Consider the following 27,994-nt stretch of genomic DNA (forward strand, 5'->3'; position numbering starts at 1 on the left):
ATGCAGAGCATTTATCATCATAACTACTTTTAAGCCCCACGCCAACTAAGAAGGTGCTCTTATTAAGGCCTGGCTCTGTATAGAAAAGTGCAATAACTTGCCTTCTCCCTGCCTCCCCAGCCCACACAATTGTGCCCTTACAATGAACTGAGTGTTTGATGGCATTCATTCTCTCTTTGAGGTGACTAGTCAGAACATCACTTGATTCAGGCTTCCCCTCCCCCCAACCTGCGTTCTTCTCACGTGCAACGTCCGCTGAAGAGAGGGTTGTGTGGAGAGACAGTAGGAGAGAGAGAACTTGGGAACAGGAAAAAAGGGGGGATTTAGAGGTTTTGAGAAGGTGCTCCCCACCTTCCATGATTTCACTTATGCATGCAGGGGTCTGGAGCAGAACCCCTGTGTAAATGGGGACGGGATGGGGGGAACACGCCTGTAGATTTTAGATTACTTTTAGGCTTCTGAATGGACACCAATATGCTTTATTTCTATGCTGTTTAAAATACAAATACACACAAGGTGCACACACACAGCCCAATATCTCATATTTATTGAAGGTTCTGAATTCTTCTGGGGCCATGCAGGGACCTCTTAGAAGGGAATCACACCAGCATTTTCTACACAGAGAGAAGACCACAGACAGTAAACTCAGTATTTTCATGCTCCTCCAAAGTTACCTGACTCCTGTGGTTGTTGCACCATAATATAATAACACTTATCTCATGACCAGAGACTACAGACAACAGCCTCTTCATTTAGTCAGAGCTGCCACTTTGTAAACTTTTAAGTTACCTCCACACAAGCAAGCAGTCATGTGATTACATTCCAGCACTTTGGTACTACTAGACCACAAACAATGTCTACTCACCCAACAACGCAAAAATATTGCAAAGGGACTGGATACTTTCCAACTATGTATAAGACCAGTTATTGGAAGACTGCAAAGATCATAAGATGGGTAAAAATGCCACACTAATCCAGGACAAATAGTGAAAGATTGCAAGAAAAAAACACACACACACACACACACACACACACACCCTTTCCTATCAAGCTGATGAACATAGGTTGCTGCTGCTGTTAGCTGGGAGCCCTGTCTTATGCATGGTAATCATCTACTCACAAATGCCTTATTCATTTCAGAGAAGCGATCCCAAGTGAATCTGTTCTTTCCATGAAAGTAGGCTGGGGAAATTACAGGTACAATATGTGCACTGCACTGCAGGCAGTGTTATGACGTTCTGAATTTTATGTAGCAAGTGTTTTCTACCAGGTTCAAAATATCTATTTACTACTATAATAACAATAGCTATTACTACTACTAGTACTACTACTACTACTACTACTACTTGATTATGAGTCCCACTCTTCCACTAAAAATACCAAAAGCAGCATACTTAATCGTTATTCCATACAATATGAACAGTAAAAAGTTTTAGATATAGGTAGGTAGCCGTGTTGGTCTGCCGTAGTTGAAACAAGATTTAAAAATTCCTTCCAGAATTTTGGTCTTCCTTAGAGACCAATAACAAACTTAGTTGGCCTCTAAGGTGCTACTGGAAGGAATTTTTTAGTTTTGTTTCAGTAAAAAGTTTGAAATACTTAAAATTTCATTTGGGGCACCCAGGGCAATGTCTTTGCTGGCAACATGCTCATTGTGACACCAGGAGGGGTGAGGTCACTGGTTCCTCCCCTCAGGGCACCATCCATTAAGGACCAAACTTGTTTCTATCTGCATCAGGGGTTGGCAACCTAAGGCCCTTGGGCCACAAGTGGCCCACGGGGGTCGTTTAACTGGCCCATGAGCCGCCTGCTCAGCGAGTCCCTGCATGCTATGCTAAACCGGCGCAGCGCTGCAATTCACTTCCGTGGAGCCAGAAATGACGTCTGCGCGTGTGCAGATGCCAAAAATTGTGTCTGCACAGATGCTGGAAATCACGGGCACGGGTGCTCATGCGCACGCACAATCCGGTCCACAGAGGGATCTCTGCTGGAGTGATCTGGCCCAGGCAAAGTAAGCCTTGCCGCCCCCTGATCTGCACAGCCCCATCCCAGGGCTCATTTCCTTGGTCACAGAAATGACAAAATGCTGGTAGGATAGAACATGTGGGACCAAATTTTTTAAAAGCCAGAACTAAGCTAAAATTTAATTAGGTGAGCATTTTGACTTCTGCCTTCATCCATAAAAAGCTGGAGCTTGAACCAAGCATTGGGAGCCAGGGTGGCAGCTTCAACACTATGAAGGATGGAAGGAGAGAGTTCCTATGTGCTGTAAGAAGTTTAGCTAAAAGTTTAAATATTATCCTCCAAGTTAAGGCCAAAATAAGTAAATCCAATTGTGCATGGGTAGGAGGGAATACATGTTTGGGCTAGAGAGAAGCAGAAAGAGGAAAATATTATGAAACAGCATTCCAAATTATTCATCATGAGAACACATCTAGAAAGTAACCTTGAAGTTGACAGTGTGTGGGTGACTATTTACCACGTTCCTCTGCGTAAATGTTTGTTATGAACATTCTATCTCACAAGTTATTTTAAGAAATCAGCCTCAACAAGGAATGAGTCATAAGATACCTTATCACAGGATAAAGGAGCAACAGAACTTACGAGCACCAGTGTAGGATCTATGAAACTCCTCCAGGGGAAAACACTTCATAACCTTTCAAAATATTTGTGCGCAAAACTGTCCTTTCCCAGATACACAAACATTTACAAGATTGCTTTTTGGTTGTTGTTTTTTAAACCTCACTAGTAGCCCTTGATCATCAAGGTCTTGAAACTGTTTTATGTGCAAAGAATGGTAATATAATATGGCACATGACATTTCAGAACAAACACAACTCCTGACTTGTATATTATCTCTGGGATGTTTGGGTTGTTAGGGGAGGGATAGTACTTCTGGTTCTCCTTCTGGGGTAGTTTGTTCACCTTTGGTCCCCACCCTGCACTCAGCTCTCACTTGTGGCTCCTAGAAGCTGTCAACCCTGGAAAATGGCTTTGATTGCCTGGCTAAACCAGATGTGGGTTGCTGATGGGTCTCAAACTCTCAGTGAGTTAGGGATTCCCTCTGTGTGTGAAGACAGGTTTCAGCAGATTGAGTGGATGCGACCAATAGTGGATCCAATGGTCAAGGTGGTGGTTTCTGCATGTGTTGTAGAGAGGAACGAGAGGAAGATGGGGTCATCAACCTGGGAAGAAGGAAGACAATGATCCTAAACCTCTGCTGCTCAAAAGGCTATACTCCTTTTGAGAAACGCTTTGGGAGTAAACCCTGAGGAACAATAGGCACCCGCTGCTTTGCAGGACATCTTCGGGAGAAGAAAAGGCTAAGGAGTAAACCCTACACAAATCTGGTGTGGAGTCCCTAAGATGGTTGGATGGCGCCTTGTATGCCTCCTTCCAGCAACTCCTGCAGTCAAGCATATTGCTCTGCTTTCCTTCAGCGAGGCTGAGAGGGGGTCTGGTTGTATGGGCAGCCCAGGACCGCCACACACACTCTCCGGGCTTGCGTCCTGGGGAGCTCCCTTAGGTGCTGCTCACGCAGCAAAAAGCTACCAGTCTCTGCAACTACAGCAGGCTCTGCGATTCTTTTTTCCTTTCTCCTCCTGTGATGAGGCTGCATTTTAATGTTTTAATGTTGTATTTTAATCTTGTTTTTAAGTTGTATTCATTCAACTCGTTTTTATTATTGGTTGTTAGCCGCCCTGAGCCCGGCCTTGGCTGGGGAGGGCGGGGTATAAATAAAATTTATTATTACTATCATTATACTCTCCAGTGGTTTGACTTCACCCTCAGAGGAACATATATTTGTGTTTTTATATTGTAAACTGCCTTGTGATCTTCAAATGAAGGGCAGTATAGAATACAAACAAACAACTACATACATGGATAATGTTTATCTTTATATGTGCCTGTGGGAATATGTGGGTGGATAATGAGACATGAACAAATTTGATACTGCAAATGCTTCCATTACATTGGACCCAGACATCCCCACAGCTGCATATTTAATACCCATATTTCCATAGCTGCTTAATAATAAAATATATTAGTTTTCCAAATTACCCATTTATGACCTGATTTTGAAGAATATTATGTATTTATTACTTTTAACATAGCCAATATATAGAAAACAAGGAAGCAGCATAAGTAGCTCTGTCGGTTATTATTATTATTATTATTATTATTATTATTATTATTATTAATATCATCATCATCATTAAAAAGAGGTAATAAAAGAACATGTTTTGTAACATTTTATAACAAAGTAAAGTTAAAATTTATATTAAGTTTCCTCGGCTCTTTTTATTTTAGTTTTCCATTGTGCCAAGATGTGGTAATTATTGGGCAATTACAACTCAGTTGTAATACTTGGAAATGGGACAATAACATTCAAAACTTGATTTTTCTTTCTCCTCACTTAAATTAACTTAAATTAATTGTTTTGTTCACAACATACAAACAGCAGGATACAAACTGTGCACTGTGTCCAGTGGCTTTTCAGTGAGTATGATTACAGCTCACATACAACAAACTCACAATGGATGCAGGCACTATAATTATAAGGGTGTAAATCTTCAAACCCAGTTTATTTTTTCCATAAATATTATCTATTTTTCTTCACTTTTCTGCATTTTAATATAGGCAATCACTGCAGCTATTTATACTCCAAATATTTTAAGTATATTTAATAGTCATCTCAAGCAAATATTTTCACAGCTGTACAGCAATATAAAAGGGGGGAAGCCACAAAAATGTGTATCAGCACTTCTCCAAGCTGAAGGATGGGGTTAAAAACTGTGACAACTGCTTATATAACACAGAAACCAACACAAATGCATTTTTCTTCAGGTAAGGCAGCAGAACTAAAGAATCACAGCAACTATCAGGCATTGTGAAAAATGCCAGTTGTCTCCACGCTGAGACCAGATGTGAATGATTGCAACAAATCTGTGGAATAAACGTGGTTCTTAAATCCTCTTATAATTCTGCAGCCACCATGAAACTTTACTAAGTTTAAACTCTTTGGTACATAAACATCAATATGAACAGCAGGTGATGAGATGTAGAATTGTTGAAAGTTAAAACAAATATATTTATAAAAATAATATAATAGAATATCTTGTTTACAAATTTTACGCACACACACATACAGAGAATATGTAAGACTAGAAGCTACTAATAGGTTTTAATAGTTTCTTGCATTTTATGGAAGCAGTTTATCCTTAACTAAACAAAAACTCATACGCCAGTTCGCCTTTTCCTAACTCCAACACAGTAAGTTCTGTGAGAAAGACCCATAGGTGAAGACACAAAGTTCTTCCTCTGGTAAGGGACTTGTGAGAGGACTACAAGTTGCAGAGAGTCCCTCAGCTGCCACTCCTCTGTTGGGGACAGAGCTCTGCTCTTTCTCAGGCAGATTTGCTCAAGCTTCCCCTGAATCATAGAATCATAAGAGTTGGAAGAGACCACAAGGGCCATCGAGTCCAACCCCCTGCCAAGCAGGAAACACCATCAGAGCACTCCTGACATATGGTTGTCAAGCCTCTGCTTAAAGACCTCCAAAGAAGGAGACTCCACCACACTCCTTGGCAGCAAATTCCACTGTCAAACAGCTCTTACTGTCAGGAAGTTCTTCCTAATGTTTAGGTGGAATCTTCTTTCTTGTAGTTTGGAACCATTGCTCCATGTCCGCTTCTCTGGAGCAGCAGAAAACAACCTTTCTCCCTCCTCTATGTGACATTCTTTTATATATTTGAACATGGCTATCATATCACCCCTTAACCTCCTCTTCTCCAGGCTAAACATGCCCAGCTCCCTTAGCCGTTCCTCATAAGGCATCGTTTCCAGGCCTTGGACCATTTTGGTTGCCCTCCTCTGGACACGTTCCAGTTTGTCAGTGTCCTTCTTGAACTGTGGTGCCCAGAACTGGACACAGTACTCCAGGTGAGGTCTGACCAGAGCAGAATACAGTGGCACTATTACTTCCCTTGATCTAGATGCTATACTCCTATTGATGTCCTCTAGAGTCTGGATCTCACCAATGCGATGTCACCCAACTCTAGGTCTTCCAGGTTCCTCAGGCCAACTACCTTCTGCTATCACTCTGGGCAGGTGACCCTGAACTGCCACATGCTATGGTGACGACCCTTTTTTATACAGTATCTCACCAATCGCCACAAGCATCTCCACACCTGCTAGTCAATTGGCCTACCAACGTTCAACAACTGGCCTACCAAGACTGGACCTTTTGAATCACTCCTTGGCAGCCAGTTTGACAGCTGACAGATCAAACTGAACTACTAAGGCTTATTTGTAGCAAACTTACACACTAGCAGTTATTTTTAAAGTGGGGATTATTTTTATATTGAAATAACATTTAAAATATTGTGCCTCACACTTTAGTGCTCCACATGCATAAATATATATAATGCAACAACATTTAAGGAGAAAGCTGGGAGAGAGTAGAAGCAAGCTTTCAAGGGTTAACAAGAACACTTGGGAACATGCTTTGCCGCTGCTTGAGGCTCAGGTGGCCTGGGTGGTGCAGAATGCCTTCCATCAGTTTCGGCTAGTGGCCCAGCTGCATCCCTATCTGGACAGGGGCAGCTTAACTTCTGTCATCTATGCTCTGGTGACCTCTAGGTTGGATTACTGCAATGCATTATATGTATGCCTCTCAAGACGGTTTGGAAACTTCAGCTGGTGCAGAATTCAGCAGCCAGGTTGCTCACTGGGGCCAGATGGTCTGAGCATATTGTACCGATCCTGGCCTGACTGCAGTGGCTGCCAGTTAGCTTCTGGGTCCAATTCAAGGGGCTGATTTTGACCTATAAAGCCTTAAACGGCTTAGGTCTCCAGTACCTCAAAGACTGCCTCTTTCCATATAAAACAACCTGAACTCTGCAATCATCATCTGAGGCCCTCCTTCGTTTTTTTTTTTTTTGTTTTTTTTATAATAATTTTTATTAATTTTCCACACAGATAATAAACAGCAATATAACACAATATAACTTCATACTCATCGGTTCATAACCTTTTTTCTTTGACTTCCCCATACCTCCCCATCCCTGCATCCTTGTTTAATAATTCTTTAGCAACCCTTAAGTCCATTGTCTTAATTCCTTTTCGTAAATATTTCTTAAGTTTTTTTTGTTTACTGCTGCAATTCTTTACTTCTTACCCCCTGACATCTTAACATTCCTCAATTTTACAATTATTTTTAAGATATATTTTGAAATTCTTCCAGTCCTCTTCCACTGTCTCTTTCCCCTGGTCCCGGATTCTGCCCGTCATCTCGGCCAGTCCCATAAAATCAATCACCTTTGTTTGCCATTCTTCCAGAGTAGGTAGTTCTTGCGTCTTCCAATACTTTGCCAGTAGAATTCTTGCTGCTGTAGTGGCATACATAAAGAAAGTCCTATCCTTTCTTAACACCACTTGGCCCACCATACCCAAAAGGAAAGCCTCTGGTTTCTTAGGAAAAGTCCACTTAAGGACCTTCTTAATTTCATTATAGATCATTTCCCAGAAAGCTTTAACCTTTGGGCAGGTCCACCAAAGGTGGTAGAAAGTGCCTTCAGTCTCATTACATTTCCAACACTTATTATTAGGCAAATGATAAATCTTTGCTAGCTTGACTGGGGTCATGTACCACCGATAGATCATTTTCATAATATTTTCTTTTAAAGCATTACATGCAGTAAATTTAATACCGGTGGTCCATAATTGTTCCCAGTCAGCAAACATGATATCATGACCTATATCTTGTGCCCATTTGATCATAGCTGATTTCACCGTTTCATCCTGTGTATTCCATTTTAACAGCAAGTTATACATTCTTGATAAATTCTTAGTATTGGGTTCCAACAATTCTGTTTCTAATTTTGACTTCTCTTTCTGAAATCCTATTTTCCTGTCCTGTTTAAACGTCTCATTTATCTGATAGTAATGCAACCAGTCTCGAACCTTAGGTTTTAGTTTCTCATAACTCTGAAGTTTCACCCTTTCACCATCGTATTCTATAATCTCATGATATTTTGGCCATTTAGAATCCATATTAAGCTTTTTTACTTCCCTAGCTTCCATTGGTGACACCCACCTAGGGGTTTTACTTTCCAACAAATCTTTGTATCTAATCCAAACGTTGTACAATGCTTTCCTTACAATATGGTTTTTAAAACTTTTATACACCTTTACCTTGTCATACCATAAATATGCATGCCAACCAAAACTATTGTCATACCCTTCCAGATCCAAAATGTCAGTATTCTCAAGAAGTAGCCAGTGTTTCAACCAGCAGAAAGCTGCTGATTCATAATAAAGTCTTAAGTCCGGCAGGGCAAACCCCCCTCTATCCTTTGCATCAGTTAAAATCTTAAATTTAATTCTGGGCTTTTTGCCCTGCCAGACAAATTTTGATATGTCTTTCTGCCACTTCTTGAAACAGTCCATCTTGTCCACAATCTGCAACGTCTCGAATAAAAACAGCATTCTAGGCAATACATTCATCTTAATAGTAGCGATTCGGCCTAACAAGGAAAGTTTCAGCCTTGACCATATTTCCAGCTGAGGCCCTCCTTCGTGTGCCTCCTCCATGAGAGGTCCGGAGGGTGGCAACACGAGAAAGGGCCTTTGTGGTGCTTTCCTCAGGGAGGTTCGTCCAGCGCCTTCATTATACATCCTTACATGCCAAGCAAAAGTGTTCCTCTTCAACCAGGCTTTTGGCTGGTTCAATGGCTTTTTAAATGTCTTGGGGGGGGGTATTATTTTTGTCTTGTTTTGGTTTTAACTATTTATCCTGGGGTTTTTTTTTATTGTGAACCACCCTGAGATCTTTGGATATAAATTTAAACAGTATATAAATATAAATAGTAGTAGTAGTAATATTTGTGTGTTGTGTCCGTAAGCCTGCCATTTCGGAGGTGGTCTGTTTTCTAACTTGGTTTTATCTGTATTGTTTCTGAGGGTGTTTAAGGTATTAGGGAAATACTGTACTACAGTAAGAGAGGGTCTGTTTGCCATTTTAATATTGGTTCAGGGACAATATGGCTGCTCTCCAGCTGCAGTGGCATGATGTGAAAAAGTTCAAGCTCTTTAAAAATAAGCAAAATAGAGCTTAAGAATTAAGGAATTCGGGTGAATTGCTAATGCTGTCCTCTCAGTCTAGCGCTACAAATCTGACCCACAAGGAAAGCAGCTGGTGCTCTGACATGCATGTGTTATGAAGGCCTGGACATCCTGAAAGCCACCATTCACATGCTGACCCGTTTTGCACAACACAATACGCCAAACTATGGCTTACCAGGACTGGATTTACAGTCGCCCTTTTTACTGTTGTTCTGTGCTGAGCCAAGCCAAGGTTTAGCTCAGCCTGAACCCGTGTGAACCCCATTCAGTTCTTCCCTCACTAACGATGAGCAACCCTTGGCTCCAGCTCATGGATAATGAGGAAAGAGCTTAACCAAAAGCCCGGGTTCACACAACACACTGAGTCAAACCTTGGCTTAGCTCAGTCAAAACAGCTGCAAGCTCCTCTCTGGAATCCCACATATTTGTGTTCTCCTAGTAAGTTATACCCTATGGTTTAATATGCCATGCAAACCTGGTGAGTGTGTTGTCTTCATAGACAAGCACTCTTGACACATTTCATTATAAATGTGTCTCCCACTTTCTCAGTACTAAGCTTAAGAACTTTCTCATACGCAGGTGCTTACGTTTCTCCACAAACAAGATTTGGATTTTTTAATTTAATTTTTAAATAATGCTTAATTTACACAGTTGCATTCATGCATCCTACATCCTCTGTTAGTCTTACGTGGCATGAAAAAGAAGAAAGTGGGGACCTTGAGAAGAGATTATGAAGCAGTCGGATTTATAAAGCAGCTAGGCTTAGTTTTTGCTGACCCGTAGTGAGTAGGCATATGGCTGAACAGTTGAAAAAGCAGAAAACTCAAATGCAGTTATTCTGAAAACAATGAAGGGAGAAGGAAGAGGCACAGGGTCCTGTCACAGGAAGGGGATTAAATGGTTGCCTGCTGTCATTTTTTTATGGGTTCAAGCGTAGAATATCATCAAATATCCAGACTGTAAAGATACACACTGCTCCGTGAAAATTAGTTGTTTGCTTTCTAATTTCAGTAAGCCTATGCCAAAATCACTGGGCAGTATGAGTGATGTCCCTCTGCTCATGGACGGCTCCTTGTTCCACGTTTCTCCCTTTTGTCCTGAGTTCGAGCATCTTCAAAACCCATGACACTTTTGGTAAAAGCTGTTCTCCAATTGCAGCACTTGCAGGCCAGTGTTTTCCAGTTGTCGATGTTTATACTACCGTGTTTTTCGCTCTATAAGACACACTTTCCCCCTCCTAAAAAGTAAGGGGAAGTGTGTGTGCGTCTTATGGAGCGAATGCATGTGGGAGGCTCTTCTCAGAGCTCCCTTTAAAGAGCCACGTGGAGCGTGTGTGTATCCACCAGATGTTCTTTAGTTCTCTGGTTCTTCTTTGAACCTCAGCTTTAGCGTTGGCATAGGTTTTATTCTTAGTGGCACAGTTTCTATCTCTTTGCCTTTTATTGTCAATAATGTGTTCAATCTCACAGTCATTCTAATCAAACCAGTCCTGGGGTTTCTTGGTTTGGTATCCAATAGTTTGTTCACAGGCTGCAATAATGGATGTTTTTAGCTTGGTCCAGTGTCCCTTGATGCTATCAGGGAATTCCAAAAGCAGATAGTCCTTAAGAGTCATTGGGAAGCAGTCCCGCTTAATAGGATCTTGAAGGGCTTGAGTGTTCATTTTGTGCCTTGGTTTCCTTCCTTGAACCCTGCATTGATGTATAATCCCGATAGCCATCATGGAGCGTATTAATCACAGCAGTCATTGGCACTCATCATAGCTGTGGTAAGGAGCACATCACAGCAATCTTCAGCTCAGACAATTACATAGTCTAAGAGGTGCCAGTGGTTTGACCGAGGGTGCCTCCAAGATGTTTTTTAAAAAAATATCAAAAGTGTGTGTTTGTAATAACAAGGTTGTGCACTGCACATATCGTCAAAAAGTAAGATTCCATTCTGGTTGCTATTGCCAATTCCTTCTTTCCCAATAGTCCCAGGCCACAGATCTGAATCTCACCCAACTCTTGCATTAAAATCACCCAGGAGGATAAATTTATCCTCCTTGGGCGTCTCTGATAGGATGGTATCCAGCTGAGAGTAAAATTTTTATTTAATGTCTTCATTGGCATCCAGTGTTTGTGCATAAGCACTCAGAATAGTAGCCTGTTGGTTTTTGGCAAGTTTTATTTGAAGGATTGAAAGTCACTCATTAATGCCGGTAGGGACTTCTGACAAGAGCTTCACAAGATCATTTTTTATAGCAAAGTCTACTCCATGTATTTGAACTTCTTGTTCAGGTAGACCCTTCCAGAAGAATATGTAGCCTCCTTTTTTTTCCTTCAGTTGTCCCTCTCCTGCTTTTCAAGTTTCTTGAAGTGCTGCAATATCAGTGTTAAAATGGTGCAGCTCTCTTGCAATGATGGGCAATTCTCGTTCAGGACGCTCATTATCTGTGTTATCCAACATAGTCCATATATTCCATGCTCCAAAGTTCAATTGTCTTTTATGACCGCTGGGTGGTGACCCCACTGGGCGCAGTAACCCAGTCAGGGAAAAGGGGAGGCAGACTATGTTTAGACCACCTTTTCTAGCCCCTCCCCCTTTTCGGAGTGAGCAGAGTGGATCCTAAAAAGGGCTGCTCAGTTGTGGATACAGCTGCTGAGCTGCCCAACTGCCTCATTCCTTGAGTCACAATGACTGAATCTGTATCCACTGCCCATGTGCTGGTTCACGACTAGGGGCTTCCATATTTCATGGTTCTGCCCCCGTTACCATTTGCTGACCGCCATGAGACTTTTTGGGGTTTGCGTTTGGGATGGGTTTTTGGAAGACGTCTGTGCATGAATTTGTTTTATGTGTGTAGATCAGTGCATGCTAACCAACGCACAGTCTTTGCAGTAAGGCTCTATTCTGATTGCATGAGTATCACAATGACCAGTAGATTCTTATCCGCAGCAGCCTTCATCTGCCTTCACAGCCATTGTAACATACCACTTGTTATCATCCACCTGTTCCTACAGGCATCTTAAATGAATTCTGATTTTCTAGTTTTACCTCAGCTTTATTTCCATTGTATTGACTTATACTACTGCTTGGAAACAACTGTAATTAAGCAGTATATTAAATATTGAAATGAAGGCTATTTAATAAAACCAGGGCTTCCTTTGTGGCAGGAAGAAATCAAGAGCCAGTTTTCAATTCCAGAATCTGCATTTTTGAGAATATGCAGAGTGCCCTTGTGGAATTACAATCACTCAAACTGATGGTAAGAAAAAGATTATGAAGTGAAGGCAGACATGAACCCAGACACTCGGGAGTCAAACTCCAAATATTGTTTAGTCAGCTCTTTGAATCAGGACATTCATTTTAACGCATGAGAGAATAACCTTCAGCCCCCCAGATGTCGTTGAACAACAGCTTCCACCATCTTTGACCATAGGCCATGCTTCAATAGGGCTTACTTCTGAGTAGGCATCTATATAATGGTGCTGTAAATCTGCTTTTAAATTAGTTCTTCACATCAGTCTTAATTCACTTGCACTGCTTTTCAGCATATATATAATTCTGTAGCAACATCTTTTAACAGTAATGAGCCCCTTTAAAAAATGAATACTCTACTACTGAAGAAAAACTAAAATGCCTATAAATTCCAAACTAGTATCTTAAAGCTATTTCTCAACATCCATTTCTGCATATTTTTCTTCTTGGATTCAGTATTGTGTTTGAAATAAAGCAGCAAATATCTTGATTCTTTTCATTCACTAGTCCAGCTTCCTAAGTGGTTCAGCACTACGCGGGTGAGGACCAACAGTAGGAATGTATCTTTATCCACAGGCAGCCAAAAAAGTACCATCTCCATCTTGGAGTAATTTATCCAATAAGATGATTTAGGGGACAGTTCAATGGCACCAGTTTTGGAACGTAAAAGCAGAGGGGAAGGAATATAAATCAAAGGTGACTGGCAGGTAAAGGATATATTCAGCAATCAGCCAAGCCATGTGCGCACTGGCACAAATTCAACAAGATCATTTATAAAAAATTTAAGTCAGGAATACACAAAAGGGGGTCTGGTGCTAACTAAATCCACAGATAGATTACACGCCACTGAAATAAACACTTCCAGATGCTGGTGTACAAAAACCTTTCACAGAAAGAAATGTTTTCTTTCATAAATTTGAAGGGAGGAACCTTGAGTAAAGCAGAGAGGAAAACAAGGGCTCCATACTGTGACCTGACTTCCTACTGCTTTTGCGGAACTGTTCATTTTTTCCAATACAAAATGTAACATACAAGAAAACAATATCCTGAAACACAGCATTAACTATGTCAATGTTTTGGTATCAAAAAAGAGTACCTTGTAGTATTTTATAAAGTACTTAAAACTGATGTGGTCTCACTGACTTGAAACTCAGCTCTTGCTAATGTTCTCCATGGCAGGAATTTTGCATTTAAAGAAAACAGAATTTCCTGAAGACTTTTCTCCATCTATAAATTATGTAAATTACATATGAATTCATTTCCAGCATTCAAACCAAAAATATTGAACAGCATAGACTGTTAAGACAGGCTGTGTTACATTGCTTTGTTTGACCCAGTTTTAACAAATACATAGCATCCAAGTTTGTGTTAGGCTTATCATATGTCTGTGTAAAGTAAGCCTTACACACTTTAATATGCTTGGTAATATTTAATCAGAAACAATGAGTTAATATTATTTTATTCATACTAAACAATGTTCTTTAGGAATTGATTCATTTGCTTTGTTGGGAATGTTCTTCTTTCTCAAAGAAATCATCCAACTGTGAAATGCAACAGTTCACAGAACTCAGATGCAACAAGTGGTGGTGCTCCATTATCCAGCGTCCGTCTCCTCAGCTCCCTCCTGCCTGAAGTAGCTTCCAACGTCCAGACAAGAATCCAGCTGGATTCTACCTCTCCCTTGCAATAGTCTAGTTCAAATAGACATGCACAGAGAACTAGACATGCACAGAAAACCAACATGCACAGTTCAAAACATGGAAATACAGCACACCTTAACAGAAAACATTGAGCCATTTTTGGATTGCAAGGGAAGGATCTGAACACTCTCTTGGGTTTGTTTGGTTTTGGCTGCTTATAGAGTGTACAGTATCATTTCAGTGCTGAACCAAGTCTTTGCAACTATGGTAAGCATATTAATATTGCACCTGTCACTGCCTACCAAGATCAGTGTTGCAATATTGGCCACTGATAAAGGAGACACAACCTAAAAATGAATCATTGCTCCAGCCTCCAAGGGAGTGTTCCACGTAAGCAGAATGCCTACTCTGGCGGCCTAAGAGAGAGCAGTGGGAAGCAAAGGACACTTCAGCTTTTCCAATTCCCTTATATGGATTATATAAGCATATTGATATGGCTGCCAAGAACTTATGAGAGAGAGAAGAAATAAAAGAAGGAAGTGGAACCCAGCCAGAAGGAAATCCAACCTTAGCTAGCAGCAAGCCGAGACTGCAACTTCTGGGTAAGGAAGTGTTCAAGAAACAAGGGCTAAAAATTGGCCACAGGTAGAGTAAGTGGACAGCTACATCTCCAGCGGCTTAACAATATGTGGAGCACTGGGTTATTCACCGCAAGTGGAGTAAAGGTGGGCAGGGGAAAGAAAAAGGAGAAAAATCTTAGTATGTTCCTTAATATCCATTAGGGAAATAGAACTTATGTTTTCATGGTTCAATCAGTGTTTGGGATAAAATAATGGCCATGTTAAATTATATTAGTGTATTACCATAGCAATTTGCACTCTACATTTAAATGAAAAAACTTTGAAGTATCAAAAAAATGTACTAGGGAACTTCTGGTTTACAATATTTATGGTTTTAAATACTTAAATGTAATAAGAAATATTTATTTTCTTATTTATATGCCAGGGTCTATAAATGATAAAACCATAGTCACCATCTTCCAAGAACGAAAGTCCTTCATAAAACTAATACTATGGCAACGTCTTATTCACAATAACAGTTACTGTTAGCAAAATTAAGCAGCAGAGGGTAGGCAATGATTTTTCAGTGATTAAATCAATGCAGAAAAAGTTTCAACGTGATTTAATTACAAAATATTAACAGTGGAGGGGCTTTGACTATTTCTAATGTTTTGAAATGGGTGAAGTGGCATTTGTCTATCTGATTATTATTGGTTTGTGGGAGCACAAAGGTGGGCTCCCTGCTGAATTATGGGAGATCCAATCAATATTGGAATTCTGCTAACTCTTGAAGACACCTGGTTAGACAAGCATGGCCTGGATCTCCAAACTTGAATCACCTGCTTATATTGTTGCGTTAACTGTTTCAACTCTTTTTAGCTATCATGATGTTGTAACGGGCTTGTTCATTATTTTTTTAATTAGCAATGTTTTTAATGTAGTTGTTATGTATTTTAATTATGGGTAACTGTATTTTTATAAATGGGTTTTGTGATGGGATAATGTGCTGCTTGTGCGTAAAAGCTGAATCCCTCAGAGCTTTGCAAAGGTTTCAAAGCTCTGCCTTTACGGGAGCCCTCAAGGCATGACTCCCTCAATCGCTGGCAGAATCTGTCAGTGGGCGTTTCCGGAATTTGCGCCAACATAAGAGTTCCTTAATGGAAACTCTCCTTCGGGATTCTCAGCGTGACAGCTTCCTGCAAGGGGTAGGTGTACCCAGAGGAGGTCCTGAGACCTCCCCGCTGTTCTCACTGGAAGTCTCCTGGAGCCATCCCTCCGACTGGGTTTCTCCATGAGCTCTCTCTCTCCCCCTGCTGGTTCCTTCCTCTGCATCCGAGGGTCTCCTAGCCTCCGTGAGCCCCTCCACCACCTGACTCTCCGATGGCAGTTCCCTGACAGGTTTATTCTTGTTATTGTGTTGTTTTATTTGTTTGTGGACAGCCTTGATGTTTCTTCTTAAAATGAAGGGCAGTATATGCATTGTGCTGCTGTTGTTGCTAATGCTGCCGCAGTGGAGAAATTCACACAATGGCCTTCGGCAAAACAAATAACACTAAGTATGATTAAGTCCCAGCCTCTATTTAAATTAGTTTTCATGTCTTTTGCTTTTGGGGTGGGGGGTGGGCTGCGCAATTTCTGTTCTCATCCTGAGGTAAAGTTCTTAACCCGAGGTAATATTTCTGGGTTAGCGGAATCTGTAACCTGAACCATATGTAACCCAAGGTGCCACTGTATATGAATGCCACTGATGCACACACACTATATTCCTCCCCAACTGCAGCCAACAAATGCAGCGAACCACCAACTACTTTTTAAATTTCACAGCTTGTTATAGCTGCAGCTACTCACCAAAGCTATTGAGCTGCTATTTAAAACTTTCTAAACTCTGCAATGCACATTTGCTGGCATCTGAGCAATTTACCTTGCTAAATTGCTATATTGGACATTTGTTTCAAACAGAAATGGAACCGAATACATAGTGATGGTAGAATATTTAACACACAATTTTTGTTTTGGTTTTTGCTAACTCTCAAGATAGTTGGGAACTTACCCCATGAGCCTAGATTTGCCACAAATAAAGAAATCTATGCTGAACTTTATATAAAGTTACCTGAACACGATTATGGCCAAGTGAAGGCTGCTTTAAACTGCTTTGCACATGACATTTGTAAGCACTTGTATCTCCTTTATTTTGATGTCCGTGGAGAAAATAACCTGAAGTGGATAGGCAATGCTCATGAGCAGCTCCGCTTAATGCCCTTAAGCTTAAGCTCTGCTAAATGCCCTTGCCAAGTGGTGGTCATCCAGGGTGCAATGTCCCTTTGCTTTCCTATTCTGTGTTACATCCACATTAAAGTGATAGGAAAATTTAACTTGGGCAAATAGCCAATGAAGAAAATAGTTACAACTGCGTAAGACTACAGATTTCTTTTAAAAGAGTTTCCATCCCATAGCATCAAGTTATCCCCAGTAGAGAATGCCAACTTATTTTTCATTTAGAAGCTTATTTTTCATGTAGTTAGGGACACTTTTTGGCATGCTGCCATGGCAACTTCAGCTGAGGTGCTCAGTAATCTCTCAGAAACTCACAGCTTGCCATATTTTAATGCTTCAACATAAAACAACACTGTCTTTGGAATGAGCGTATTGTCAACACAAGCAGATTAATTTTAAATCAGCAACACACTGTAGATGAGGGGAAATGGGACAAACCCCCCCCCCCCGAACTGCAAACTTTGCAGTCATAAACCCCTTTAAAGATATAGGTCGAAATAGTAATTCAGAATCAGGACTGCAAATTAATCAATGAATTGTTTACAGAACATCTTTTTATCTTTTGAAATAAATATCTATAGTCCAAAACATCAATGAAAATGTCTTTCCCCCCAAAATCCTCAGGAATGGGGATAACTTATTTTAAGCATCAGCTAACTTAGGCGACCCTATTACTTTTTTCAGAGGGTGCGGCTCGTGATTCAGTGTGTGGCGGGGGGGGGGGACTTCTCTCAGGGCCAGATCCAGAAACCCCAAACACAGGGGAAGTATTCCCCAAGAAGAGCCTGTGGAACCAAGGATGCCGTCTTGCCCTCCGCGGCCCCAGAGGACTCTATCTTCCAAGGCCAGCCTGGCCTCCGTGAAATGAGGAGGCAGCTTTTGGTGAAAGCGGAGTAGCAGTTAATACAAAGCTGCCGCCCCTATTCAAGGCTCAGTCTAGGAGTACCTACTGCTGAAGCAACGTCTTAGTATCTTATCATTATATGTTTCTTTATCCCCCACCTCTTTCCCTGGCAGGACTCAAGGTGGCTTACAGATAAAAATAAGAGCTGCTACCACCAAGAAGACCCTATCTCACCTTTCCACCAAGTGTGCCTGTGAGGGAGGTGGGACTGAGAGAATGGCCTCCCCCAAAGATCTCAGGACCTGGGCAGGTATGTATGAGGGAATACAGTGGTACCTCAGGTTAAGTACTTAATTGGTTCCGGAGGTCCGTTCTTAACCTGAAACTGTTCTTAACCTGAAGCACCACTTTTGCTAATGGGGCCTCCCGCTGCTGCCGTGCCACCACCGTGTGATTTCTGTTCTCATCCTGAAGCAAAGTTCTAATTCTGAGGTACTAATTCTGAGTTAGCAGAGTGTGTAACCTGAAGCGTGTGTAACCTGAAGCATCTGTAGCCCAAGGTACCACTGTATGGTCTTTCCAACAGCTAAGATCTAAGCATATAGAGCTTTATAAGTAATTAGCAGCCCTTTGAACTGTGCCCAGGAACAGACTGGCAGCCAGTGGAGCTGCTCTAGCAAGCTCGCTATAGCCAGCTCTGGTCAACAATCTGGCTGCAGCTCTTTGAGCCAGCTGAAGTTTCTGAGCACTTTCCAAAGGAGCCCCACGCAGAGTGTTACAGTAATCCAAACGGGCTGTAAATAAGGTGTGTGTCCCTATGCCCAAATCAGGCATCTCCAGGAACGGGAGCAGCTGGCACACTAGCTTGAACTCTGCAAATGCACTCCTGGCCACCAGGAACTGGGCATCAATGTCCAGGGCTAACCAGCAACTGGAAGGACCTTTCACAATAAGCTCCCTTTTCGCCCCAACCTTGCAATCCCTTCTGGCCAAAGGGCAGTGCTGTACCCTATACTGAAATGAATGCAGACGTCCACAGGTACAAGAGCCCCAAGCGTGCATCTGGAGCAGTACAATGACAGGACCATTGTTTTGGTGAACTTAATTTATGCTTAGAATATCCTGATCAGTTCACATCCCACACCAAACTTGAGATTTCAGTACAATGAGATTTCAGGTCTCAGGCCCAGCTATTCCTCTTCACACACACCCTCCCAATGGGATCAGCTTAGGCAGCCATAACCATCTATAAATGGTGAGCAGCTTGGGGGATCGAGCATATGGCCCCACAGCCCACTGTGGGTTTTTCTTAGGTTAGAACTTAACCAGAAGGTGAAGGCTCCATAAAAGCCAGTCTCTCTGAATATGTCACATCAGAAATGAATTCTCTGTTAGAGACAAAATCTGGCACACAACTCTCTTCGGAGTATTCAGTCTTCACAATACTGCAGTACCTATAATTTAAAATAACTATACACTCAAACTTTGTAGCAACTCTGAACATTCAAACAAACAAAAAGAATAATTTATAATTAAAAGGGAATAATATTTAAAAGGGGGGGAAACTTTGTTGTCTTTCCAAAAACAGACAGAAAAGGCTGTTTTATTTCCCCAAAGAATTATGCCATTTTATAAAGAAAAATTATGGTTGCCACAAATCGGTCTCAACAATTCCAAAGCTTCTTCAGCTGACCACTTGAAAATCAAAGTGCTTTAACATTATAAATATAGCTTCTTATGACTCTGTTATTACATACTGTGTATGGGGAAAGGGGTCCAATCTTGTGGCCATAGCGCCGAATGGCCTCTCTGATGTGGGAAGGCTGGATGGCATCACTCTGAGCCTCTGCACCACAAGCGGCAGAACTCTGTAAGAGAAAAACACATTCAGCGAGGCTAAATCAAAAACATATAACAAGCACACACAGTCCATTAATTAAGATAATAAACCTTTACAAAAGGGGCTGCTCTCCCTTACCTCTCTGTCCCCCACCCCACTTTTTGTGTATGGTTCCCACATACGTTGTATGAAAATACAACCAAAACACCTATTCGCAAATCAAAGGGGACTTTTAAATGATTGTTTCCTATAAGATAAAGGAAAAACTGTAGGTGTTCTTCTACCAAGTGCTTTAGTGCCTAAGAGCATCAGGGAACGACAGCTTGCTGCAAACTTCCGGCAGGTTGTCTCAGCTGGTGCAAGACACTGCAAAAATGCTTAGAAGAGCTACTAGGGGCCAAACAGCAACCTCCAACCCCGTCTTCCTTCTTTACTCCATTGTCAACAGAATCAGCTGATTCAATTCTCCATGCCAGAGAAGAAAGATGTAGGAGTCCTTATTCCAGTAGGTTTAGTCCCAGCATATGAGCTCTGCTGCCTCCTGTGATAACTAAGATCAGAATTCTTTATGACAGGAAATCAGAAATGGATTCCTTATGTACCATCACCAGTCCTAGCTAAATTATTTTAACTTTCCTTGAGATCTTTTTTGGCCTTAGTAAGACCTCCCCCCATCTGCCTAATTCCCCCCTCCCCCAAATGAAATTCTGTGGAAACTCTGGGGATTTTAACTGCAGTATTAGTTAGCTTCTCAAAATAATCAGGAAGTGTAGTTTCGCCTGAGTGCTTAAAACTATATTCGCCAAACTAAAAATGGCCAGCTCCAATTTCCACGTTAGTCACATATCTTGACCTATGACAGATCCTGGGTCCTGCCAGTTGATGGGTCACATGTTTTGTGATAACCACTTTCCATTGTGAAACTTAAAAAATTGAATTCTCCTAATGTTCTGGCAATGGTCGATGACTAATTGAGATCGAATTTGCACTCTCTGTGGTCAGGTATGTTTGCTCACAAATGTGAACACTGCCAAAGAAAGTAATAGCTTGTATTATGTACCTGTTGTGCCAAGGTTGTGTGTGTGTGTGTGTGTGTGTATCTCCTGCTCAAAGGCTGGTAAAATTCCACCAGAGGAGATTCCTAATGTTTGTTCAGCAATGTTTGCACTTTGACACGTCACTTATCTTTAATTCTGTAACTTATATACCGTTTCATTTTAAAGCAGCATTTCTCACCAGATTTGAAAGTCTAACAAATCTTTTTTAACAATTCATGATTATTAAGATCCCCAATACTGTTATCACAAATGATAAATAACATTTGGAGGAGTGGTTAATGATAAGAAAGGTAGCTTTATGAAATAAGTGCAGAACTGGAGGGGGCCATGATCTAGTCCAAGCCCCTGCAGTGCAGGAATCGTTTTGCCCAACCTGGGGCTTAAACCCAGGACCCTGAAATTAAGAGTCTCATGCTCCACTGACTGGGCCCCGAGACATTATTACCTCTCTTCAAGGGAAAAGGGCTCCTACCGCCAGCTTCCATAAAATCAAAACAATGACAAATTTTTTTGGGGGGGGCACCTATTATGCAGCGATGTCACGCTGGCCACGTGACCCGGAAGTGTCTCCGGACAGCGCTGGCCCCTGGCCTCTTAAGTGAGATGGGCGCACAACCCCAGAGTCTGGCAAGACTGGCCCCTACGGGCAGGGGTACCTTTACCTTTACCTTTTACCTATTATGAACAAAACAGATAAAAATCTTAGTGATAAATATAGGACAAAACCAAACTAGAATGGGCCGGAACCTAAAAAATAGGTTCCGGCGCAGACGCCAAGGCAAACAGCTGTGTCCGTGGTAGCGGATGCCAGCTGTGCAGTAATTAAAGATAATCTGGGAATGATTATCCTTGCAAGCACCCTCTCCCCCGGTCAGGGGAGGAGAGCTTTCCCTTGTGATTCGTCCGATAACTTTCTCTCACTCTGATGGAACGCGGGGGCAAGGACGCTGAGGGTATAGCACTGCACGTATTGGAAACTCCCCAAGGTGGTCACCATGAGCGGAGGTATCTCTGTTTCTTATAAGATGCATCTGAATTTGGACGTAAGAAGCAGACATGTTTCGGGAGAGGAAGAAAGATAACCTGCGAAATGAATCTGCCACTGAGTGCCAAGGTTTTGAACCGGAGAGGACTCTCATCATTGCAATTGGAGTACTATGTAAGTGAAGGAAGGCCCTGTTTTTTCATTACATTATTTTCTGCTGTGTTACATATCAGCAAACCTTCACCGAAAAAGAATCAATTATTAATGGAGTGGGATTATTAATGGATTACAGCTATGTATGGAATGCAGGAGAACTTAACACATGGTTTTATCTATGGAATACCGGAAATAAGAGACTGTGTGGAATTTTGTGATGATAAGAGACTGTGTGGAATTTTGTGATGATTTGTACATTGCCAATTAAAGAGAGTGCAATTGGATCTATTATGATTTTGATAAGATGCCAGCTCGTTAAAAGCAAGGAGATAAAAGAAGCCGGACCATGGATACCTTTCGATTTCAAAGCAAGATGGAGGAGCTGTGGTGTACTTTCAAATCACCTCTCAAAGAATTGGCAAGGGTGAAAAAAGATGACTGATTCCAACATGAAGAAAAGAAGAAGGAAAATAAATATTCCACACGGCTAAAGGGCAAAAACTCCCTCTGCAAATTAATGGATATGGATTTATTAAAATATGGTTGAGACTCATTACATCAGTGGCTGCCAGAACAAAGGATTAAGATTGGAATGGTGGAACTTGAACTAATTAAAAGAACTGGTGCAGGATCAAGGAAATAACATCAATTCCTGATAGCCGGAACACAGGAAGTCAGACAAAATTGTTTAATTTGGAACTGTTTAATTGGCTTTTTTGATTGTATTGAGATTTGGTATGGCTTGGCATTGTATTAATGTGGCCTCTATTGGATTGTTATGAATGGAAAATTAATTAAAATTAATTTAAAAAAATAGTTCAATTGTCTCCAGGGGAAAAACCACACCTAGTGCCAGGTGAACCTCTTTGGGAATATCCTCTCTTAAAAATTGCATGGAACCTGGAAAAAGGCTTCTGAGGATCCTCAGAGCAGGTTCAAGTGGCAGGAGGCAGTCCTTTGGGTACCTGGGGACTCTGCATAGGGCTCTGATCTTTTAGGTAGCTGTTTTAAAAGTCATGGGAGGTGACTCAGTTCCAGTTAGTAATCTAGTTGCTATATTTTGTTTGGTTTTTTTTATAAATTTTTTATTGAGTTTTCACATTTTATAGACGCAGACACACACACACAGACCAAGACAACACATATAAAGTTTCATATCCTTACTTTCCTAACCCCAGTTCTTGACCTCCCCCCACCCCCCCTTCATACATCCTAATTCAATTAAATTAGCTCAGCAAGTTCATATCTCTCATCCTTTACATATTATTATTATATATATATATATATTTAAAGAAATACTTAATTCTTATTACTTGGCCCAATTTTTACTTATCCAGTTTTCTTATAAATATTAAATCCTTTTCTAAGGTCGACTCGAATTCCTTCCACGAATTTCCCTTTTATCTTAAAAATAGGTCATAATAATCAAACACAAAAGTCATAAACATTTTTTAAAAAAATTCTTCCCCCCCCCCGCCCCGGTTTCTGTCCCTTCCCAATGTCCCCATGTCCACAAAAACAGTTTTTAGCCTGGATTCCTCACATCTGAGGCCTTTAAATCTCTGTCAGTCTCTCTCTGCTGATTTTGTTGGTAGCCCTCTTTGTTGGTCCTCGGGTCTCGAAGGAGTTCTAGCTCAGTCTCATCAGATTTTCTTCCATCCAAAGTACTCGGTACCAGCTGCTGCGAAAGGTCAGCTAATCCATACTCAAAGAGGAAGCCCCAATCATATTTCTTGTTTCTTATAAATTCAAATATTGTTCCCTCTCCTCCTGTTCCAAAGTTGTCTCTTCTAATTCAGCTGCAGATTTTTTCCCGGTCAAGTCCATTGTGCATTCAGCAGAGTCACTTATTTTAGAGTTCAAGGTTATAAGTTGTTTACTCATAGCCGTAGTCTGCTCCTGCAACTTTCCCACGAGAAAGAACATTCTTTCTATCTCTGCCTGTAATTTTCCATCTGCAGCCATTGTAGTGTTTCAATGTTTCCCCTAGGGGGATTCTGGTTACTTAATAGTCTTTTCCCAACAGTCCGTTACTTTATTATTTCCCTACTTTGTTCCCAACCACTTTAATTTAAATGTAACAAATTTAGTCCAGAAAAGTGTTAAATAATTTTTAACTTTCACTGCCCGTTTGACAGCTCCTTTGACAGCTGTCAAACTCCTTGTTCCTTTTTCTCCAGCTCACATACAGGACACTCCCAGGTCTGGGGGGGTTTGAACAAAAGCTTCTAAAATTCCACTCTTACTCTCCAGCACAAATCTTCTTCTGTCAAATTCATGAAAATATTATCTTTTAAAAAACACCAAAAAGAAAAAACTCTCCACCTTAGTTCTCCGATCCTTGCTTTAAATCTTCTGTAAGCAGGGGGGTGCGGACTTCCCTTTAGGACATCCCCCGGTCGTACCGAATTCAAGGGTAGAAATTTTAAAGTCCAAATTCCATTCTACTCACGGATTAATTAAAGTCCGAATTTCAGGGAAGAAAGTCAGCGGTCTCCGGCCATGGCTCGCGGCTTTGCTCCACTGCAGTAGCGGTCCACTCACAGCACCACGCCGCTCCCCGTACCCTCTCCGCAGCCTTTAAAAAGGCTCTTCGTGGGTCGGGGGGGCGCTTTAGGTGCCCGCCGAGTCACCAAGTCCGCAGGCTTCAGCGCCTGCGTTTTCTGAGGGTCCCCGCGTCGCCGTCGCGGTAGAACCCTTCTCCAGCGGAGCCGATTCCCTCCGGAGCTCGGAGGGAATCCGCCATTAACCAGATCGCGCTAACCCGGAAGTTCCTCTAGTTGCTATATTTTGATCTATCTACATAGCATTTCCCATAGGCAGCCTCAAAGACAGCAGTAATTCAAATGGGAATATGCAAGATCTCTAATTGTATTTTCCAGAAGATACTGAATCGTCATTTGAAACCACACATTTGACAGCATGAAGTGTTGAGAATGCTCTGGTCATGAATTTGCTGCACTGGACTAGATAACTCTATGATTCTATGCTCCTAAACCATTGCCTGATGTCTAATTCTTCAGGAACCACTCGAAGGCCTGGTCAATCCATACATGCTGCAGCGAAAGATGGTAGCATCCTGGGGTATTAGAACGGGCTGTAACACTTCAGATTATAGGCAAAGGATACCTAGAGGTGTACTTAGGCTCCTTTGTGCCCTTGGCAAGGAGCTGTGTCGGCCCCCACCCCCAGACCCTTGTGCCCTTGCCAGAAGTGAGCAGAGATGTGATTTTTGCACCACCCCGGGCCTGTTCCCTTGGCCAACCTAGGCAACCCCTAGGTACACCTGAGAATACCATTTTGAACAGATAATTAACATTATAAGTCTACATTAAAAGACAACAGCAACATTTCTAAATGTCTCTAATATACAGTATGGTATACTTATAATTGCAATATTCATTCCTCCGTTAGCAGTAACGAAACACCTGTCCTTGCAAACCCACTTTCTTCCTCTTTCGCTGCTTGGCTTTTGAGGAGTCTTGCCCAATGCTGCCGTTGCCCATGGATCCAGATGGAGCCTTCCCAAGGTGCTGTGGGCCTGCAGCTGGAGGGGTGGGCGTTGGTGGGGGGGTGCTTTCAGGAGAGTCTGGACTGGTCTTCAGACTTGTTGCTTGCCCCAAAACATGCATCTAAATAGACCAACAGCAGTTAAAACTGAGTTAATTGACTATTACTATTGTTCTCGGAATATAGTCACCAGGCAGTGCAAGCACAAACCCAGAAAATTTCCAGAGCTCTAGTTTAGAATCTGGGGCACACCAGGTAAGTGAATGACATTTATTTGTATAATTAAACAAAATTTCTAGATGGCTTAACCAAATATTTAAAAAATCAAAACTGTTTGCATAAAATAGTGTGATTATTTATGAAAAAGTACTGATAAATCAACAAGTAGACATAATAAAAATATTTAAAATATACGTAATATATTCCTCCTCTTGATCTGTTGTAAGGAGTTAGGATGGGCTGGAGCCAATCTCTCTCCATGGACCCTCTTACAAGCAAGCATGCCAGCATGATTCTTTATGGACCTCACACATACAAGAAGCAGCACAATAACCCACTAGGACACAGAGGAGCAAATGCAAGCGAAATTGTACTCATTCTCCTAGAAGGGAGAGGATTGGGTCGAGAAAGACCCACAAGAACCACTGAAAGAATGGCCCTGTGCTGATATGCCAAGTTCATCTTTGGTCTTATATTTACCTCAGCAGAACTATGATACTGAATGAAAGTAGCAGATACTGCATGGCTGAAAGGGTCTCCGGCTTTGGGCGTCATGTCCTGCTTGACGAGAAGGGCCAGGTCCACCAGCTGAGGGAAAAATGGAAGAGCCAGTCTTATTTACTTGTTGGCTACTTTATTAACAAAGATATGCACTGTAAAGTTTAGGTCTCAACTTCATTCTGAAAAATATCACAGCCATTATGTAGCATGTGCTTGGACAGGTCTGGATCTTTGCCTTTCAAATAATAATAATAATAATAATAATAATAATAATAATAATAATAATTTATTATTTATACCCTGCCCATCTGGCTGGGCTTCCCCAGCCACTCTGGGCGGCTTCCAGAAAAATATTAAAATACTGTGATACATCAAACATTAAAAATTTCCCTAAAGAGGGCTGCCTTCAGATGTCTTCTAAAAGTCTGGTAGTTCTTGTTCTCTTTGACATCTGGTGGGAGGGCGTACCGCAGGGAGGGCGCCACTACCGAGAAGGCCCTCTGCCTGGTTCCCTGTAACTTGGCTTCTCGCAGTGAGGGAACCGCCAGAAGGCCCTCGGTGCTGGACCTCAGTGTCCGGGTAGAACGATGGGGGTGGAGACTCTCCTTCAGATATACTGGATATACATGCAGAGTTTTCCAACCTATCTTGCACATTGTGTTGCATTAGTCTATAGCATCATTTTACACTCCACAGCATGCACACACACACACACACACACACACACACACTGGTACCTTGGGTTAAGAACTTAATTCGTTCTGGAAGTCCATTCTTAACTTGAAACTGTTCTTAACCTGAGGTACCACTTTAGCTAATGGGGCCTCCTGCTGCTGCCGGAGCACAATTTCTGTTCTCATCTTGAAGCAAAGTTCTTAACACAAGGTACTATTTCTGGGTTAGCGGAGTCTGTAACCTGAAGCGTCTGTAACCCGAGGTACCACTGTTTGTGTGTGTGTGTGTGTGTGTGTGTGTGTGTGTGCATGAAAAGGGAAGGGCATTCCCCACCGCAAATTCTCTGATCCATGTAGTGCACTCATTTACCTGTGCGACAGTCTCATAAGCTAAATAAGCCAAAATTTCCATGGCAACAGCATTGGGTTTTATTTCCATGCTGCTACAGTCCAGCCAGTCCCGGAACTTGGAAGCCTTCTTGGCTGGGCAGATAAAACACAAAAGAGGTGCAATGTTAATGTTGACTCCTCCTCTTCTACATTTCACTATTCATAAACGGCAAGAGATGATAACCCTTTGGCATAAGGAGCAGAAGTTGCCATTCTGGATCCTGAACACAGTGGCTGTGATCTAGGAGAACCAGAATGTGATTAGGCATTAATTACCAATGAACATGTCTGCTTCTTCCAGAAAGCTCCTAGTTGGCATGCTGACTGAAGCTCATTAATATTAAGGCCACATGAACATCCAGATGTAGCACCAGCTCCAGCAGCACCCAGGAGCACTGAACGTGCACAAACTGAGAGCTGCCTGTATGTAATGACATTAAGGCGTGTTCTGTGTTGTGTTATGATGTCAGACCAAAGTCCATGTGCACTGAACCCAGCCTTCAATTGCACCTCCGAGTAGGTATCCTTATGTCCATATGGTACTTCTCAGGTTAGCAGGTTTAAATAGGATTATTAAAACAAAATTAAAAAATTCCTTCCAGTAGCACCTTAAAAACCAACTAAGTTAGTTCTTGGTATGAGCTTTTGTGTGCATGCACACTTCTTCAGATGCACACGAAAGCTCATACCAAGAACTAACTTAGTTGGTCTTTAAGGTGCTACTGAAAGGAATTTTTTTAATTTTTTTATTTTGTTTTGACTATGGCAGACCAACACGGCTACCTATCTGTAACTAGGATTATTAAAATATAGCCATTATTCTTGTTTGCCCTCTGTGTATGAATAAATAATACAGTACTGTGTCCCATCCCCTCAATGCTTCTCAGGTTCAAGGGTTTTCAATGATACTATTTTGCATATTGAAGATTCATATTGGTGTGGTCTCAAATATATAATTATTTGGTGCAAACTGTGAG

General features: G+C 41.6%; 1 protein-coding gene and 1 long non-coding RNA gene across 5 annotated transcripts in view; one reads left to right on the forward strand and one right to left on the reverse strand.

Annotated features, from left to right (window-relative positions):
* Window positions 1-27,994, reverse strand: part of SUPT3H (SPT3 homolog, SAGA and STAGA complex component) — a gene marked incomplete at its 5' end in the record, with an annotated part of 232,500 nt that overhangs the window by 16,787 nt on the left and 187,719 nt on the right. For 2 of the 3 annotated variants that reach the window (XM_079970024.1, XM_079970023.1), the window contains 4 exons: window positions 19,442-19,552; window positions 25,170-25,355; window positions 25,933-26,040; window positions 26,998-27,110. In XM_079970024.1, the coding sequence (XP_079826150.1) occupies window positions 19,442-19,552; window positions 25,170-25,355; window positions 25,933-26,040; window positions 26,998-27,110 (518 nt within the window). The remainder of the gene's footprint in view (window positions 1-19,441; window positions 19,553-25,169; window positions 25,356-25,932; window positions 26,041-26,997; window positions 27,111-27,994) is intronic. The other variant, XM_079970025.1, reaches the window with a different exon arrangement.
* LOC307212702 lies at window positions 13,756-25,126 on the forward strand. 2 transcript variants are annotated; one of them, XR_013837120.1, is made up of 4 exons: window positions 13,756-14,608; window positions 17,858-17,994; window positions 21,608-22,764; window positions 24,495-25,126. It is a non-coding gene; the product is annotated as an uncharacterized lncRNA (long non-coding RNA). The 2 variants fall into 2 exon arrangements; XR_013837121.1 differs by lacking the exon at window positions 24,495-25,126 and having other exon boundaries at window positions 21,608-22,780.

The sequence above is a fragment of the Podarcis cretensis genome (genome assembly GCF_951804945.1).
Source record: "Podarcis cretensis genome assembly, chromosome: 3".
NCBI classification, from domain to species: domain Eukaryota; kingdom Metazoa; phylum Chordata; class Lepidosauria; order Squamata; family Lacertidae; genus Podarcis; species Podarcis cretensis.